The sequence below is a fragment of the Esox lucius genome, chromosome 3, assembly GCF_011004845.1.
Source record: "Esox lucius isolate fEsoLuc1 chromosome 3, fEsoLuc1.pri, whole genome shotgun sequence".
NCBI lineage: Eukaryota > Metazoa > Chordata > Actinopteri > Esociformes > Esocidae > Esox > Esox lucius.
In genome coordinates, this window is record NC_047571.1 from 22,991,220 (window position 1) to 23,009,607 (window position 18,388).

At 44.0% G+C, this 18,388-nt stretch overlaps 1 protein-coding gene across 5 annotated transcripts in view; it reads right to left on the reverse strand.

The window, feature by feature from the left end:
- Nucleotides 1–18,133, reverse strand: part of LOC105024582 (supervillin) — a 49,467-nt gene extending 31,334 nt beyond the window's left edge. For 4 of the 5 annotated variants that reach the window (XR_003777812.2, XM_029116888.2, XM_029116887.2 and 1 more), the window contains exons 1-7: nucleotides 17,486–18,133; nucleotides 7,978–8,054; nucleotides 6,204–6,267; nucleotides 3,607–3,698; nucleotides 3,352–3,409; nucleotides 2,627–2,781; nucleotides 1,323–2,175 (exon numbers count right to left, since the gene is read on the reverse strand). Coding sequence is in view for 4 of the 5 variants with exons in the window: in XM_029116888.2 (XP_028972721.2) it covers nucleotides 1,323–2,175; nucleotides 2,627–2,781; nucleotides 3,352–3,409; nucleotides 3,607–3,698; nucleotides 6,204–6,267; nucleotides 7,978–8,041 (1,286 nt within the window). In the remaining variant the exon portion in view is untranslated. The remainder of the gene's footprint in view (nucleotides 1–1,322; nucleotides 2,176–2,626; nucleotides 2,782–3,351; nucleotides 3,410–3,606; nucleotides 3,699–6,203; nucleotides 6,268–7,977; nucleotides 8,055–17,485) is intronic. The other variant, XM_029116889.2, reaches the window with a different exon arrangement.
- Between the last annotated feature and the right edge of the window lie 255 nt (nucleotides 18,134–18,388).

The window sequence follows — 18,388 nt, forward strand, 5'->3', positions numbered from 1 at the left end:
GCCAGCCATGGATCAAGCACATTTAACATTACATCCCTGCTTTCAGCTGGCCAGCCATGGATCCAGCCCATTTAACATTACATCCCTGTCTTCAGCCGGCCAGCCATGGATCAAGCACATTTAACATTACATCCCTGTCTTCAGCCGGCCAGCCATGGATCAAGCACATTTAACATTACATCCCTGTCTTCAGCTGGCCAGCCATGGATCCAGCACATCTACAGTAACATTACATCCCTGCCTTCAGTTGGCCAGCCAAGCAGAGAATCTGGGTCAAGTTCAGCTCCAGATGTATACCCCATTAGCCTAGCTAACCCTTTCCTCACTACCAAGGGCTTAAAGTTGGAATTTGCCTTGGGGGAAGACAGCACCACTGTCCACACCACAGCCATTTTATTTGTTTTGTCTTATTGATTGAATGCTGGGGGAAGGTTATAGTAATACGCCTAAATATGCTGCTGTTCTATGCCACATGCAAAAAGACCAAATCTGGCCTGTTGCAATGGAACCAACAGAACAGTCTCAAAAGCACAGACACTGGCTTCTGGCTTCCAGACAGGCTGACCCCTAAAAGCATCTGAAACAAGGTCCACCAGTACAGGATGTCCCTACCACAATACATGCAGGTCTAGCATTGGACAGACTGGTGGTCACCTGAGTCTGTGCTGGCCAATCATTACTACTTTCTTAACACTACTGTATGTCAAACAATGGGTCCCAAATGGCAGCCTATTCCACATAGTACACTTCCTCTGAACAGGGTCCATAGGGCTCTGATTAAAGATAGTGGTCCGTGTCAGGAATAGGATGCCATTTGGGATATAGACTGTAATACTGTAGCTATTCATATTATCAAGGGTATATTGCTGTCTCCCTCTATTCTGGCTTCAGCTCCTCCCATAGAGTTTAATAGAGAACACAATTGACACAAAGCCTGTAATTCTATGCGACTGTAGACAGTGGCTTGACAAGCCTATTGCGGCTCAGTCACTATGTTTAAAGTCATAATCTTTCCCTTGCTTTACTCTGGTAACATTTGACTTACATTTTATTGTAGCTAGGCAACTGGCAGTTGGGCAAAATACTTAAGGTCAAGCAACTTTGTTATACCTTTGTTAATTTTTTATCAGCCCTTCCCTCTACCACTAGGGGCGGTAGAGGGAAGGCGTACCACTGAGCTCCCATATACCACAAGTGTAGAGCTACAGGGGGTGTTATATCCTCTACATGAGTGCAATCACAAGTGTGCTACTGGGATGAGTGCGAATAAGAAACCGGTGTGGTACCAGGGCATTGTAACAGCGACGCAGATCTGAACTCACCCCTGTCTGCTGAGTATGGCCTGAGCCTGCTGCTCAATGAACAGGTCCCCGGGGGAGATGCCGTAGCGCGCGGAGGGCAGGGAGGCCCGCCGGGCGGAACGAGGCGAGCTGGGGACGGCCGCCACGCTCTGGGCTTCTCTGGAGGCGGTCCTGGATCGGGGGCTGAGCTGCTCCAGAGGGCTAGCCTGTGGTTGGTGGGGGGGCTGGGCATGATCCTGGGACTTGTTGCTGGCTCCTGTATGCGCCCCCCCCATCGTTCTCTCCTGGGCCCGCCGGTAGTTCTCCAGGTTCATCATTCTCTCCCGCGCCGAGTAGGTGCTGGCCCTCTCCCGTGTGGGAGGAGGGGCTTGGCTACGGTCAAGGCCAGGAGGAGGGGGTTCGCTGTGGGCGTGGCCAGGAGGAGGCTCGGCAGGATGGGACTGCATATAGACCATGCCCATTCCGGAGCTGTAGGGAGCTCTGGGAGAACCTCCTCCCTCAACCTCCTGTCTGTCCGTGTCTCTCCTCCGCTCCTCAACGTCCTGCCTCTCTCGGTCTCTCCGGCGCTCTGTGGCGGCCGAGGGGCCCCGAGCCGAGGCGTCAGGTTCCCTGCGTGAGCGTGTGTAGCGAGGACTGTAGTCCATGTCTGTCTCCTGGTCCAGGAGGATCCCGTAGCGCTCTGAGAGCTGGCGCCGCCGTTCAGCCTTGTAGCGGGCGATCCGCTCTGCCTTGGAGCTGAGGCTGGCTGGGTCCACCGGGCCGACCGAGGGGGATGGGACGGGCTCGGCATGGGGCTGGTCTCCAGGTCCGCCCCGGGGCCCGGACTGTCGGTCTGGGGAGGACACCTCCATCTCCTCCCTGCTGTAGCGTCTCACTGTGGAACAAGGAGGGAGACAAGCACACGGCTGAGAGCGTGCCAAATGGCAACCTATTCCCTATATAGACGACAACGTCTAACCAGAGACATGTGGGAACCGTTCGCGGTGCAGGCTAAATCTTAAAAACACCAAGACGTCACAAACATGGGCTCACTTTGGAACCAAGAGAAACACAGGGAACCACTGTTCGAAGCATAGGCAGGCCTACTATGACATTCTCTCAAATATCATCTTTCTACATCCAGAAATAATCAGCACCAAACAGCTCGTGCCCTGAACGAGGGTCTAGGTGTCATGTGCCTTCCCCCTAACTAGCACACAGCTTGACACTTCACATTTGCTTTACAAGCTTAAATATCGAAGTACAGTCAAAACAAGCCAAGTCTACGGTTTAGGTTTCACACAGGCCTCGGGGCTTGTGTTGCTTTGCCTGGTCAGCACGCATACCCATGACTGGCTCACAGGGCTCTGAGGCCCGGGTGTATCGTGGGGGGTCCTCCTCCAGCATGCGGTTGGCCACAAGGCCGGCACAGCTGGGCATCAGGGCAGGGGAAACATCAGCCTCTACACCCTCCAGACGGCGCGCTATCCTCTCCTTCCTGCTTCACATCGGGCAGAGACAAACAAAGGTAACAGTCTTGTCTTACTGCTATCTCAATCTCAGTGATGAATCGAGACTACCGTTTTATCTTACTGTTATTTCAATCTCAATGATGTATCGAGACCACGGTTTTATATTACTGTTATTTAAATCTCAATGATGTATCGAGACTACTGTTTTAGAGGCTACTAATACTGAAATTAGTGCATTATCTTACCGTTATAGTAGTATACTGAAATTTGTGCATTATCTTACAGTTATAGTATTATAATGAGAACGCAGTTTTATCCCATACCACAAATGTTTCAATGTTTTATCTTGGCATGGAGCTCCATTGAGATCAAGGTTTCTTTACTTTAACATAAAGCCCTGGTTTTCATCCATTTCAAAACAATTAGAAAAAGCAGCGGAAAACTAGGGAATTTGGGAAGAACCATGAATTATCAACACAGAATGGTAGGAGAGAACAATGTGTAGATGTACTGGACATATGTACGGACTCTGTTCATACAGTGCAGACTATATGGACAGAGGGAGAGTTTCATCACAATTTCATCATATGCAAACATACCTGTTCATTTCCAAATCCCCTGAGACTACGCTTTCAAAATGTTTCTTTAATTCTGAAACTGGGAGAAAAATGTACATGAAATATAAAACATTGCACATTCACCTGTCAGATCATTATGCTCATCAAAGTTACTTTTTTTCTTGCAAATGCCCTACACAAAGTGCAGACACAGGGCACTCCATTTGGAAAGCAGTGTACAATATAGTGAACAGGGTGTCCTTTCTAAAGTAGTTTGTGATTGGGAAAGCAACTTACCCTTGGGTAGGACTGCCAAAAGACTGGCATCGATATCAGTAGCACTCTTGACCAGCGTGTTCTTGTTCTTGAATGAAAAGTCGTTCTGAAAGCTGAAAGTGTTCAAATTAATCCAGCATATTATGATGAGACGTGGTTTTCAACCATTTTCATTTGAGTGATATAGCAAAAGTTATTATTCAGAGCAACTTACAGGAGTGAGTAGAGACAGGTGCCTCGTTTAAGGGCACAACCACACGTTTCGCCCTTTCAGCTCTAAAACCGTTCATTGGGCCTTTGATTCAACCACTAGGCTATTCGCCTAATGTTTGTTCTATCCATATAGTCTTCAAAGGTCAAATTCAGGGTGTGTACATATGTCTTCTTTCACACAAGGAAGTGTTAGACAAGTGTTTTGATTTGAAATGGAAATACTACCTATCGCCTTCATTGGGCTATCCAGACATAGTCAAACTGGATAAACGCAGTTATGTGGAAAAGTACATACACCACTTGGAAAGATCCAGCCACTAAATTCCAACCACATTCATTGATAAAGGTTACCCGATTTCACAAATCACACAATTAATTTTTACTTTTAAACCATCCATGCAATGAAAATAAACAGAACTGATATTTACTTAAGATGAAAAAGTTAGTACACCCCTAACTTCATCATCACATAAAATGTTAACTACAACCAGATCCACCATAACAGTTGTAAATCATTACAAAATAATTTGAGTGTAACATAGGAGGGTCCAACATTTCATAAAAATGTCAAAACATCACTTATGCCAAGATCAAAAGACCTATCCGAGGCCCCCAGAAGAAAGATTATTTGAAATTTGTACCCATTTGAAGTAAATAATTTCACAGACAGACCGTCTACAAATGTCCAACTAGCCATCACTGAGTCCACCATGAATTCCATTTTGTACCAGAGAATTCTTGAGGAGAATGTGAGGCCATCTGTCCATAAGCTGAAGCGAACATGGATCATGGCCAATGGTCCAAAACACACAAGCAAAGCTACAACAGTACAGCTAAAACAAAGAAAGGGAGGGTTATGGAATGCTGAGTCAAAGCCCAGATCTCAATCCTATTGAAATTATGTGGGGGGGACTTGCATGCAAAAAGGTTATTCAACATGACACAGCTGAAGCAGTACTGTAAGTAAGAGTGGGCAAAAATCAATGTAAGATACTGTTATTTCAGCCAATGGGCATATCACCAGCTACAGAAACTAGGGGTGGACTTTATTTTTCCGCACTATGAAATAGATAATTGCAAAGTATAATCTTTGTGTCTTTGTTAAATTAGCTTACCTGACCTGTCTATTGTCATGTTATAAATCAAGCCTACATGTCCAAATTTGTAACAAAAATAAAACCTTTTTTTAATTTTACATGACTGTATCATCTCAGATATTAAACATGTGGCCATCAAATCACTCTTTAAAGAGAGAAGCCTTCTCCCAGCCAGAATAGCCCATGGGGTAGGGAGCTCCTGTTTCAGTAGCGGGGCACGGTACCAGCACACCCCTTGAACAGCAAGCTAGTCTCTCACGGCAGTCAGAGCCTAATCTATCTATCTATTTTTCAGTCTTTGGTTTGCGTTGAACTGGGATCAAACCTTCCAGTCTCAGGGTTGACACATCAACCAGCCACTGAGTTGGTGAACATAAACCATGTTGCGATTGTAACACAACGTCAAGCCTGCTTCAGTAACTGTATTCGCTGTCTTTGTAGGGACACAAACCATGTCAGTCCACATGGTCAGCATAGCTAGCATTGTTCTGAGCGGAGTCTTCCTCTTTTATGAGGAAGGAGGGATCTAACTAAGAACTAGGTTAACACCTAACCCTGACAAGGCACACAAAGTGATCAGGATCATGACCTAGTGGCTAGGTTGAAAATAGCCGGGGAAATATCCTCTATAAATATCTGCCAGACCTCCACAACCACATCATTTTATGACACATTAATGAAGTCCTACAATGAACTAGTAGGATCAATAGGCGAATGTTCACCACAAGCCTCGCATAATGCACTTGCACACACCCTCTAAGGGTAATGTGTTCATTTCCCCCATTATTAAAACCCTGTGTGGAAGTGCGCACCTTGGGGAAAGTGTGGAGAACCTTCAGCTACTGTAGAATAGATTTAGCAAAGCATTACACCTATTCTGAGTGAACAGGAGGAGAGGAGATACTGAAAAGTGGAGACAAAAAACCCTGAGAGGGGTTTTACTGTACTGCCATTTGAACAAAGCATCTTAGGATAAGCTGATCCAAGCATGTCCAGCTTTTAATGCTTACTGTGCAAGATAAGTCTTAAACCAGTCTGAAGAACCTACCTTATCCTTAACTATTCCTATATTGTTGATGTGGCGGATATAACGACATGGGGGCCAATGTTCTCCAGGATTACCCAGCGTGATGTTGACAATTACAGCCTGATGAAATTACCTTATTTGTTTATTTATATCTAAAGTTTAATGTTGTATCATTGACTTTCATGAATTAATCTCTTACTGTCACATACATTTGTGGGCCACTACCCATGACCTGACTGTGAAAATGATCTACAATTATTAAACAATATAGTATATCCCACCTCAGTGCTTCTGTTGGCAGTGATGATGAAGTGCAGAGTTTGACTGGAGCCTCTGTTCCAAAGCCTGGAGAAACAGAGAAACAATTATTATTATTCTTGTTTCTCAGCAAACATGATTATTCTTCACCAGATAAGTTACCAGAAAACATGAAATGATTTCATGAATCTTTTAAGAATGTGCCATAGTGAACAAAAACAATGATTAATTCTTCCAATGCAATCTTACCTAATTCCTTATGCCATCAAAATGTAAAACGCTACATTTCAGTTAATCGACCAGAATATCTCAACCTATGTAAGGCATTCATGCCTGGAAATAACAGTTGGAATGTCAACTCAATGAACAACATAAGTCAAAAGAAGCCCAAATTTCAAGGGAAAGGAAATGTAGCTACCAGGTTCTTTAACCAAGGTGAATGCATGGAAGAAGAATTCTAGTCCAAAAGTAGTACAGACAAAGCCACTTGTGGTTCTGGGTAGGCACAGTAGACAGCCTAAAGCTGTTTCTCCCCAATGTAGCATGTTGTGTTCAGGGACCTCTGACCTTGAAATCGCCTGGCCTGAGAGGGGTGGACCAGTTAGCGGTTTCTGCTTCCTGAACCCTATTTTTGGTTGGTGGACAATGGACTACAGGATGGACAAAGTGGGTGTAAAGGTTGTCAGATGGTGTGTGTATATAGTATCCTGAATCTATTTTGGCTTTAAGGTAAGTAATCGAGAACACGTTGGACATTTCTGAGGGACATCTTTGATTGACTGATCTACAAATCACATTGCATGAAATAAGGACTTGTTAGTTTGTAGTTCAGTTTGTCAGCCATGATTTTACCTACGATACAATATGGTTTTGACAATACCGAACACAGCATCTCTTCAACATTAACAACCTGACAACCAGAATATAAAACACAATGGATGTTGCCGCAGTCACGGCAGTGTGTGGAGTCAGGTGTTGTCATAAGGGCAGATGTGATTGGTGTTGGCCTCGGAGCAAACCTTCCCGATTGATCTTGACAAAAGACTGGTCAGGCCCCCACAGACCGTCATGATGGGCATTTGATTTGGAAGCAGCTAAGTGAAAGGGACACGCCAAAGACAAGCTTCCGAGAAACTGTCAGGATTTTCTCTTACTACACGGAGGAAAGGACCATTGAAACTCAGATCTCATCCATAGGCAGGAATCAAAGGAGCCAATTGATAAGAGAGAATGTGTCTTCCTCATGCAAACCACCCTCTCCATATTCATGGAGTGTCTGAGAGGATGTCTCCCATTTCCATTCAGTTGAATCTATAAGAGTAAACTGATCCTAAATCAGAACTTCGAGTCTTAGCTTGATATTACCTGAAGTGTAGCAGGGTGCAAACAACTATTGCTATGCAGTATTGTACTATAAGGATCAAGGACAATACTCAAACGGTTTTGATCAAATGAGAAGTAGATAAGGACAAAGCAAGAGCAAGACTTTTCAGGTCATTATTCAATAGTACAACTGCAGCTACAGTAGCCTATGAACACCCACACAGACACCCACACAGACACCCACACAGACACCCACACAGGCACCCACACAGGCACACAACACACTTATTAGCACACAAAGTCAGTCAAGGCCCCTCCCTTCGAGCGCATGCAGAATCTAAGTGGCAGGAATATCTCAGTATCTGTACCACACAAGTACAGTTTCATGAACAGACCGTAAGTGCTAACTGCTAAGTCACAGACACACACAGACACGGAGCCATTGCAGAGTGCCCTGCTCTTCCTTGCCCTTACCTCGCTCACTGACAGCGTATTTGACATGGCTGAGATAATTAGTGATCCATGGGTTCCGGAACATGTTTGTAGAGAGGCTGAAGACAGACGGAACACACACTGCTGACAGGTTCCCTGTTGTCCCGGTGACAGCAGTCACAGCAGCAGTGATGGAGACAGACTGACGGACAGACAGACAGACAGACTGACTGACTGACAAACAGTGGCAGTGAGGTACAACACAGTCTCAAGGACAGACAGACAGAGAGACGGTCAGTCTGGCCACACGGACAGGACAGAGCAGGAATGGATCCCTAGCTCAGACAGCAGCCTGTGTGTGTGTGTGTGTTTGCGTGTGAGCGAGCTCAGCCAAGGAGCTCAACACAGGAGCATGAAGAGTGAGGTGGAGTGGGAGAGAGCGGAAGCCATAGTGAGAGAGAGAGAGAGAGAGAACAGGAGAGACAGAGGCTGCAGGCAAGGTGATAAAGCTCCTCCGAGCCCATAATCAGATTACAAGAAGAAATTAGCCCAAATTATAAAAATGGTGAAAAGGGATTGGAAGACGGGACTGAAGAGTGGTGTGTCCCATAGGACTCTGGTCAAAGGTAGTGCCCTTTTAACAGGGAATAGGGTACAGGTCTTTGATCAGCGAGGAAGTCAGATTCTAACCCCCGGCGACAACATACACACACGTATGCAAGTGCAAACACATACATTCAAAAAGGCAACAATACACGCATGCGCGTGTGAACACACACACACACACACACACACACACATACACACACTTTGGAATGGTTTCAATAGTGCGGCACACAGGAGGTGTAGATTGGACACAATCTCCTTTAATGGACCATCAATAAAAAAGGAAGATCAGGGAGAGAGAGTGGGAACAGAGAGAGAGAGATGTAGAGAAAGAAGAAGAGAGAGAGAAACAGGGAGACACAGGAGGAGGAGAGGCGTAAGGGGAGTGGAGGGAGAGGAGAGCGAGAAAAGGGAGAAAAAAATTTAAAAAGGAAGGAGAGAGAGGGTGCGGAGGGAGACGGCAAACAGGGCCAGAGAAAACTCCTCTTAATAATGTTGAAGAATTTCATGACTCACACAAACACGTCTCACACCTATAAGCATAGACACAAGCAAGCACAAATAAACAATACATTTCTGTATGATGACACTTTATGCTCTGTTGGTATCAGTGTGATTGCATTTTGAAAATATCGTGCCGGTCCTCTCAATTACAATGGATATCAAAAGTCTACTCTCCCGAATAAAAAAATACAGCTTTTTTTCATGCAAAGGCTAAAATCAAGACAAATCATGTCAGACATTTTTCATCATTAAACCAACAATATTAGTTGGTTAAATAAAATGCAAATGGCTAATTTCTCTGAAAAATAATAAACAATGTCTATGCCTTGGTTGCATACGTGTGCACACACCTAATACTTTATAGAAGCACCTTTTGAGTTGAAAGATAGCTTTTTCCTTTGAGAGTCTTATTGCAAAATGCGTAAAGGCTTTGAAGTTTTTTCTGAGAAATGGTTTCCATTTGACCACACTTGCCCACAGCTAAGACTTATGGAGAATACGTGCAATGGTTGTAAAATGCAGGGAGTGTCCAGTTCCAGAGAGAAACTCCTATAAGTTTGAGGTTGGTCTCTTGGTAGCTTCCCTGATGCGCTTTATCTGCCCTGTCATCCATCCCCCCCAATGGCCGTGGTGGTGCCATTTTGTCACAACTTGTTTTGTTTAACAAAATGCCACCTTTTGTAGTCATAACAGCTGAAAACACTTGTGGCATTCTTTCAAATAAAGTTTAAGAGGGTGTAGTAACACAACCTGTTCCAACACAATATTTATACAGACAGAATAATCAACTAAAGTCAGGGCACCAGTAGGAATTGTTAGCTTCAACTTTCAAGCCGTAATTTACTTCCATTGCTAGAGAACAGCTGTACGTTGTTAATCCATTACTTGTTCACTGAAAAACCCATAACTTTATCACTCTGAAATGTACATTATTGTTTTGGTAACCTAAATAGTTTTTAACCTCTGGCAGTTTACCATTACCTTTGTACCATTTCAGGTTATTTTTCTGGACTTGAACTGCTTAAATATAAATAAAAACTGAGAAAATTAGGATGTTCTAAAATGTTTCACCATTAGTGTATTTGCATCAAACAAGCTGGTGCATCAAATTATATGGAACAGAGGAAAGCAATATGCACATAACTAAAAAAAGTATAAAAATATACCTGTTACTGGAACACAAGAAAGCATGGCTCTGGGCTGCTAAATTTTGGGAATCCTTTTTACAAAGCAAAACTAACTATTAGCAAAGCAGTATGCCAAAGCTAACAGGATACAGCTAGAATTGGCTGTAAGATTGATGAAACAAAAATCATTTTCTAATTTTGAGCTGGCAGTTAGGGGACAAGAAACCAAATAATTCAAAAACCACGACTGTTTAGTGATTTTTGCAATCCGAATGCTAGCCACAGCCAGTATTATTTATTCTTGCCTGCATGTTAACAAAGTAAACGATTACTAGCTACAGGTTTTATTTATGAGCAATAATTTATTGTTTGAATGGACCACAATTCATGGCTGTTACTGATACAAAAACTCAATCACCATTTGGCACTGCTTCTAATACACAGCCAATCTGGCTGCCAGAGCCTTTGAGTTTGTATACCTGTCCTGATTTGTACCTTTCAACCATAAGATCTCAAAGCTCTTTTTTATTAAGCTTCTTGTGGACCATGGCTCTCTCTGCACTATGCAACCAATAAACCATTGAAAGAAATTTTTATGTTGGGCTTATCCAAATCTCTTCAATTCACTGCAGGGGACTGAAAAAGTATGTCACTGGTTAAATCAGAACATAATTACAACACTGATTATATAATGTGCAAATTTACGCAACCAAGGCTTTGACAGTTTTATGAAAAATTATCTACTTGATTTATGCTTAAATATTGTTTGTTACAATAGCTTATAAAAGTTGGAAAAAATTATGTTATGAATCATCTTGATTTCATGAACAAAAGCAGCATTTTCAATAAGGGAACGTAGACTTTGGATGCCCACTCTGTGTCCCAAACAGCACCTTATTACCAATATAGGGAATTACTTTTGCCAGGGGGCCATTCGAAGTCTTCATTCTTCGAAATCCACAGGATTTCCATGACTAATATCACCCCTTAGCAACAGACCTGGCATGTAGACCTGAGTACCAAATGGCAGCCTATACAGTTAACTACTTCAGACAATGTTGATAGTGCACTACAGGAGATAAGGAATAGAGAATGGAGTGCCATTTTTGACACAGTATTTACAGTAGACCAGAAGGCCAATTAGAGCTGGCTTTTTGTTGTACATACTGCAGTATGGACATAAGGCTTTGTAGGTCTACTGAGGCTTTACACTTTGTGCATGAATATAGGCCCAAGAGTAGTCAAACAGTCACACACACACGAACACACACGTTTGTGGGGAGCCAAAACCTAACCATCACCCAGAAATCTATGTTCTCCATCCCCTAACCCTTACCCTTGACCTCAACAACCTAAGCTTACATCTAAACTTAACCTAGACCCTACACCTAACCGGCAATGCCATTTTAAGCATTAAAAAACAATGCACAATGGTGCATCAGTCAAAGAGTTTTTGCCCAAAGTCGGCCTTTAACACACCAGCACGCCGCAGCATTCCCCTCCCCAGCGTGCCCATCTCCTTAAACTCCGAATAGACCATCCAAATAAGGTAACGTGTTAGCTTAGTGGCTGCCTGGCGGAGGGTGAGAGACAGAGTGAGAGGTGGAGAGAGAAAAGTCAACCAATGTTTACCACCAAAGTGTTTGTGTGTGTGTGTGTGTGTGTGTCTGCCTGTGTGTGTGGCTGTTTGCTTTCCCTCTCACTCCTCTCCTCACCCACCTTCCTGGCAGCCAGCATAGCAACAAACATGATCCCTGTGAGTCCCCCTCCAGGCACCTCTGTCTGTCTCACTGCCCGGATGGCCACAACACCCACCACACAAATGAACATGTTCAAATCAGGCCCTGGACCCCAGCACAAAGTGGCTACCACAGAAAAATAAATAGCTGAAAGTAACTTCTAGAACAAGCTGTGTTTCCTCTCACAAGACCACATCCCTGTAAGGGGCAAACAAAGGTACTTTAGGGGCAACAGCCTTTAGCACTAACTTAACTTAGAAAAAACCCAAGTTATTTTGACTCAAACATAGTATATGATGGTAATATATCTGCTGTTTTTTTATTATGCCCCCTTCTGTCCTTGACTTGTCCTAGACAAGTCTATATCACAGAGGTATTTTGTTCAATTTAATCAACAGATTTTTTTGTAATAAGCATTTTTAAGAGGGCATGTCATTCTTTTCCCAAGCTGCCAAAGGCGACTTTTAAGCCTTCTATAGCCTTCTTCAAACTAGCTGCTCGCCTGGCTGACATCTATGCTTGGTTGTCTGCCAACCACCTCAAGCTCAACATGGCAGAGCTGGACTTCCTCTGGGGAAAGAACGGTCTGCTACAAGACCTTTCCATCACGGTTGACAACTCCACAGGCTCCCTCTCCCAGTGCAAAGCACCTTGGTGTGACCCCAGTCCACACCCTGTCATTATCCATAGACATCAATGTGGTGAAATGCTCCTATGGGTTTATGCCCCACATGAATTTAAATGGACCAGAGTAATTTAACCGACTATTATCCAGAGCAACACACAGTAGTGAATGTGTACATTTTCATACTGACTGCCCACAGGAATCGAATAAACAACCCTGAAACCGTCATGTTGAACCAACTTAGCAGCACAGGACCCGTGTACTACATTCATAGATTCATAGGTTGTGACCTTACACAGACAGCGGTGCAGTACCAGTTCCAGTACTCTGCTCGTACTACAACATATCCAAAATACTGCCTAATGTTCAACCATCTCAGGTTTTCCCATGTCACCCTGCTTGGCTCAATCAAATGGCTTCCAGTTGAAGCGCCCATCAGCTACAGTGCAGCAAGGGGAACCTGTCTACCTGTGTACCTACCTAGGCAATGGTCAAACCCAACATTCCAATTCCCAACCCGAGCCCTTTGTACTGCCACCTGAGGTCTCTTGGCTGCCTCACTCCTACATGATTGTAGCTTCTGCTCAGCCGGGTCAAACTTAAAACAGGGACAGCAGAGCACTTTTCCACTTTCAGAAAACGTATGAAACCCAAATGTATTAAAGTGTAAAATAATCCCACAACGCTAATAATACTCAATACCTTGCTAAACACAACCAAATCCTTTTCTAACAATCCCATTTCTGAAATATAGTCATCAGACTGCCAGAATGTTTGAGTAAAAATTTCTTTTTTTTGTTCTGTCAACTACAAGATGGTCTGTAATTTGTTCTCAAAATGTAAATGATGTGTCTAGTATTGGGGGCCTCAAAGAAAAATAATTCCCAGTGTCAGAAATGCCTGGACCAATTTCTGTGCACAATCCATTATATTACCGGTTAGTGAAGACAGGTACAGTATCAGCCCCACAACCATTCACCCCCCATGGCACTGGCTTCTACCTGCCCTAACTTTCACCTCATTAATCACAGCTGTTCAGCAAGATATCCCATCTCAACCATCTTGTCTACCCAGATTGTCTTGCGGACTCCAGAGCAATACCACCACAACCACCATTACTACTACCACCATCACCATCACCACCAACAGATCACCACTAACACCATCACCACAACCATCACTAGACCAACATCACCACCACAACCATCACCACCACCACTAAAACCATCACTACTACCACCGCCATCATCCACACCACCTGACTGGTAGGTAACTCGTCGGTTGGATCGGACCACACAGGCCAGCCTTCACTTCCCATGTTCATCAATGAGCCTTGGCCACCCATCACCCTGTCAATGGTTTTCCTTCCTTGGACAGCTTTTGATAGGTACTGACCACTGCAGACCGGGAACAGCCCACAAGGGCTGCAGTTTTGGATATGCTCTGACCCAGTAGTCTAGCCATCACGATTTGGCCCAAAGTCCCTCAGAGCCTTACGCTTGCCCATTTTTCCTGCTTCTAACACATCAACTTTGAGGACAGAATGTTCTGCAAAGAGCTTAAGGAAAGATGTGAAGTTAGATGCCAGAACTCTTCCAGGATGCAGTCATCTGAGTGGGGTGAGGCAACAGGATCAGAATTATTAAATTGGGACAGAAGTGTATATGTCTTTCATTACTGGTGTATGGTGTTTATGATAGCATACTAGTTTAGAAGAAAGCTGATCAGCCCTGGCTCACATGCTCTCTTGGGTTGTAAGTTAAGACCAATGTTATATGCAGTCTGCTCCATGTCCGTAAACTGATGCTATACCAAATGACAGATATGGTCATTCGGTAACCTTTAATTAACTTGGCCAGATTAACCCCACTCAGCTATGTGCTAGCTAATTTGCCAGCCACAACCTTTAGCCAGCAGGTCCATAACTAGCTAGCCAGTGTTGTGACTAGCACATGGTAAGAAAGATGGACAGCGTCCATTCAATTATTTCTTACATTATGCCTGGCTAAATGTATGCTTGTGCACATCCGGTTTAGATAACATGCTTCATCTTATCAGTTAGCTAGCTAAATTTAGCTTCTTGGAGATCTAGCTCAACTCTCCTACATTACAGGAGGGTTTAGGGAGCGGTTCTAAGGTAATCAGACAGAGACGGAAGGGGAACCAATAAGGTTATACCTGCAACCAAAAAATGGTTCTCCTACAGGGTGAGCTGAGGAAACCTTAACAGAACCTTTATGGTGTTTCCATCATTAGATGACACAGTGCTGTGCTGATGGTCTCGGCCAGGGCTGCTCACTCCTGTTCCTGGAGAGCTACACCCCTGTACTGTAGGTTCTCTCCAACCCTAATTCTGCACACCTGATTCTAATAATGAGCTGGATGAGAAGCTATGTCAGGTTAGTCACAACTGGGGTCGGAGAGAAAACCTGCCAGATGGTAGATCTCCAGGAACAGGATTGAGCAGCCCTGGTCTAGGCCTACAGTACCTGATGGTGTTTATGGTATGACGACAGCAATCAGCAGCTGTGCATGGTTCACATCGTGTCTCCACAAGTTGGCAGTTAAAAGCCTGTTGCACTGTTTATAACCTTTATGTCTCAAAGAGCTGCCATGTTATTTATTCATGGCTTTATAATGTTGCAATGATGGGAACAGGACCGATGTCAGTGATCCCAAATTAATTTGGTCACTGTGTGTGTATGGGAGGAAGTGTTTGTGTTTTTGTGATGAAGCATCATCCATCATGACTAGACACATTTTAAGAACAGCAGCTTCCCTGTGAGACCCACTGTTCCTGAAGCCTGTCATCTGTGTTGATGATTCACAGGAGAGTTTCAATCGCTCCTCCACTCAATCCTGCACTGATCTACATCCATATAAGCCCAGGGAGGAATCTGCCCTGATGGCCTGTGAAAGCCAGAGTAAACCTTGTGAAGGAGCAGGAAGAGCCTCTGTCTGACTCTGGCTGGTTGTGTGGGGCTGTCTGGCCAGGCTCAGGAGAGCTCAGAGCAGGAGCCTGCAGCATTTTGCTAACCTAAACACACGTCCTGCCTGCCGGTCAGCTCACCGTCTCCTAATAAAGGCAGAATGGAGGGACAGAGAGGTAAAGCTGGGCCGCCTTTGCTTCTGCAAATGGTGGGCTGGTTACAGGGGAGGAAGCTACTGAAAAAGATGAAGTGTTGGGTTGCCCACAGAGCTCTGGTCATTACAAGGGAACAGAGTACAATTTGGGACATTCTGATCCCAGAAGCTCATTCTGCTAGTACAGGAGTTCTGTTCATATAATATCAAGATGCCATGGTTCTTGACCACATCTACATCACCTCATAATCTCTTCATCACACACACACACACACACACACAAAATTGTACTTTGTTTACAGAGTTCATTGCACTGGGATCACAGGACAGAGTTGACCTCATGCACCCCGTTTCCACAGTTGGTAAATACCTACAGAACAGCCTACTGTTTCTCCACGTATTGACATTGATTGGTTGCAGGTTTCCAGATGCTTTAGGTATGGAGGAGAGCACAGCTTAATGCCCCTGTAGGCCTAGGCTATGATGTCATTCCCCCATGTGCTAACTATTATCAATAATATGTAAGTAGGAAGGCACGAGGGGGCGCTGTTTCCAGGTACTCTGCGATGCATCGTGCCTAAGAACAGCTCTTAGCTGTGTTATACTGACCATGTAGCACACCCCCTCGTGCCTTATTAATTACTTATAACCCAGGTGGTTTGAATCCTGAATGCTGATTGGCTGATACAAATGGTATATTGGACAGTGATGCGTCCTGCCTAAGAAATATTTATTATAACCAAAACATTAAAAAACTTGAATTCACTAATAAACATAAATATAAAAGAAAAAAGATGTAAGCTAAAATATATTCGCTTATGTTGCTTGTTGTTTGTAAGCAACTGAGATTTAAGTGGGATAAACTCACCCGTAAATGTCATCATCATCGGTTCCTGCAAAAAGTAGTTCTGTGGCCTTTTATATCATCATTTGTTGTCCTGTATATCTGTTCCAAAGACACCCAACTGTCCTGTATATCAGGAACTGATTCAAGAACCCACTATTAGACAATCAGCAACAGGTATTGAGTAATACTGTGGTAAACACTAATTCACGTTTTAGGAAATCATGAAGCCAGGATGCCCTTCAAGTGAAAAGTACATACCTGATGTACTGGCCACAGTAACCCACTGGATTGCATAGAATATTATATCATCACTGACAAAAAAAAATGCCCATTGACTCAAATGGATCAAATTAAGATATGACATCTGTATGACAGAAAATACATAAAGGAATGAAGGCTGAACCCACTGAACAGCATTTGAACACACTCACTCATTCACACAGGAGGCCAAAACAACTCCTATCTGCTTTTGACAGATTTGGAACTGCCTGTTTGCCTCAAGCGGCAACACAGAGAAGGTTTGCCCCTACAGAACTACTGTCAGGAGGAGCTACAAACTGACAACATTACAGGAATAGTTTCATATGATGCCATTCTCCTGTGTAACTCTGTAGAGGAACTATCAGATCATGTAAAACCATTGAAATCATGCAAGATTAATGTAATTACACCTATGTTTGTTGTACAGCTCGCATTTCAGAACAGATGTCAAAAATTTTCTGTTTTGCAAAACACTGCATACTTTGGGGATATTGCATAAACTAAATGGGTGAGCTCTTAAAATGGACTTGATCACTTGATAATCAAATATAATGTATTGGAAACTGTACTTTATTAATCCTCCAAGAGGACACTTGATTCCATTTTGAGTCGCATTCACTGGAGAGGGGTACATAAGTACTGGGAATAATGCCATCCGTATCTACATTACAGACGTTCACATCAACACTGAAAAATAACAAAGCACTAGATCGGCAGATATTCAGTTAAATATGAGGAAGGCTGCTGAAGCACTTACCCTCCCTTGGTTGCAACCTGGCTCCAACAACAGGTAACTCTCAACAGGTAAATGACATGTCAGGGCAACACCACAATAGTGAAGTCCACCTGTCCATGAAAATTATTTCCCATTTGGGGTTTTGAAGTCAAACAAACGAAAAATACTCGTATTAGTCCGGGGAGGCCGGGGACCTGTTCAGTGAGTAGCAGGCTGGAGGGTGCAGGTGTGACTGGGGTTGCTGGGTTTAGAACCCACACCTTCCCAAAACAGCAGAAGGATTCTGCCTCATCCACAGAGAAGACAGCCTCAGCAGCAGACAAATATAGAACGGTGCTTTCCAGACCACTGTGGAGAGAGCTGGGCCAAGTAAATCGGTCCAGGAGCGAGAGATAGCGGAGAAAAGACGAGAGAGGAACGCCGGGGGTGAAGAGAGGGGGCAGGGAAAAGGGTGAAGGAGGGAGTGAGAGAGGGGAGGGGAGACTAAATAAACAGGGGTGATAAAAAAGGAAGCACCAATCCACAGCTGGATTCTTCTTCAAACTATAAAAAGACTCTAATATAGTCCCACAACTAATTAACCGGTCCTCTGTATCTTCTGAATTTTAACATTGTCCATTCTAACTAACAGTTAGCATTAGGCTTCTGAGTGAGAGGCCCGCCTTGAGGACTGTGGGCCAAAAGTGGGGTGGTAGTAACTTCATACAGGACCAACCATGTATGGGCTGAAGAGAGGAGCTTTGATACCGGGGAATCTGCCATAAATAGAAAGGGAGACGGCTTGCTTAGAAGGAGAGAGGGATCCAATCAGCTGTTGGAACAACAATCCAGTCTATAGTACCAGTGTTGCTCCTGCAGTCAACATACTGGGATCCACTTTCAGCATGCTGGGAAGAGCAACCCACCAAAACAGACAAAAGACAA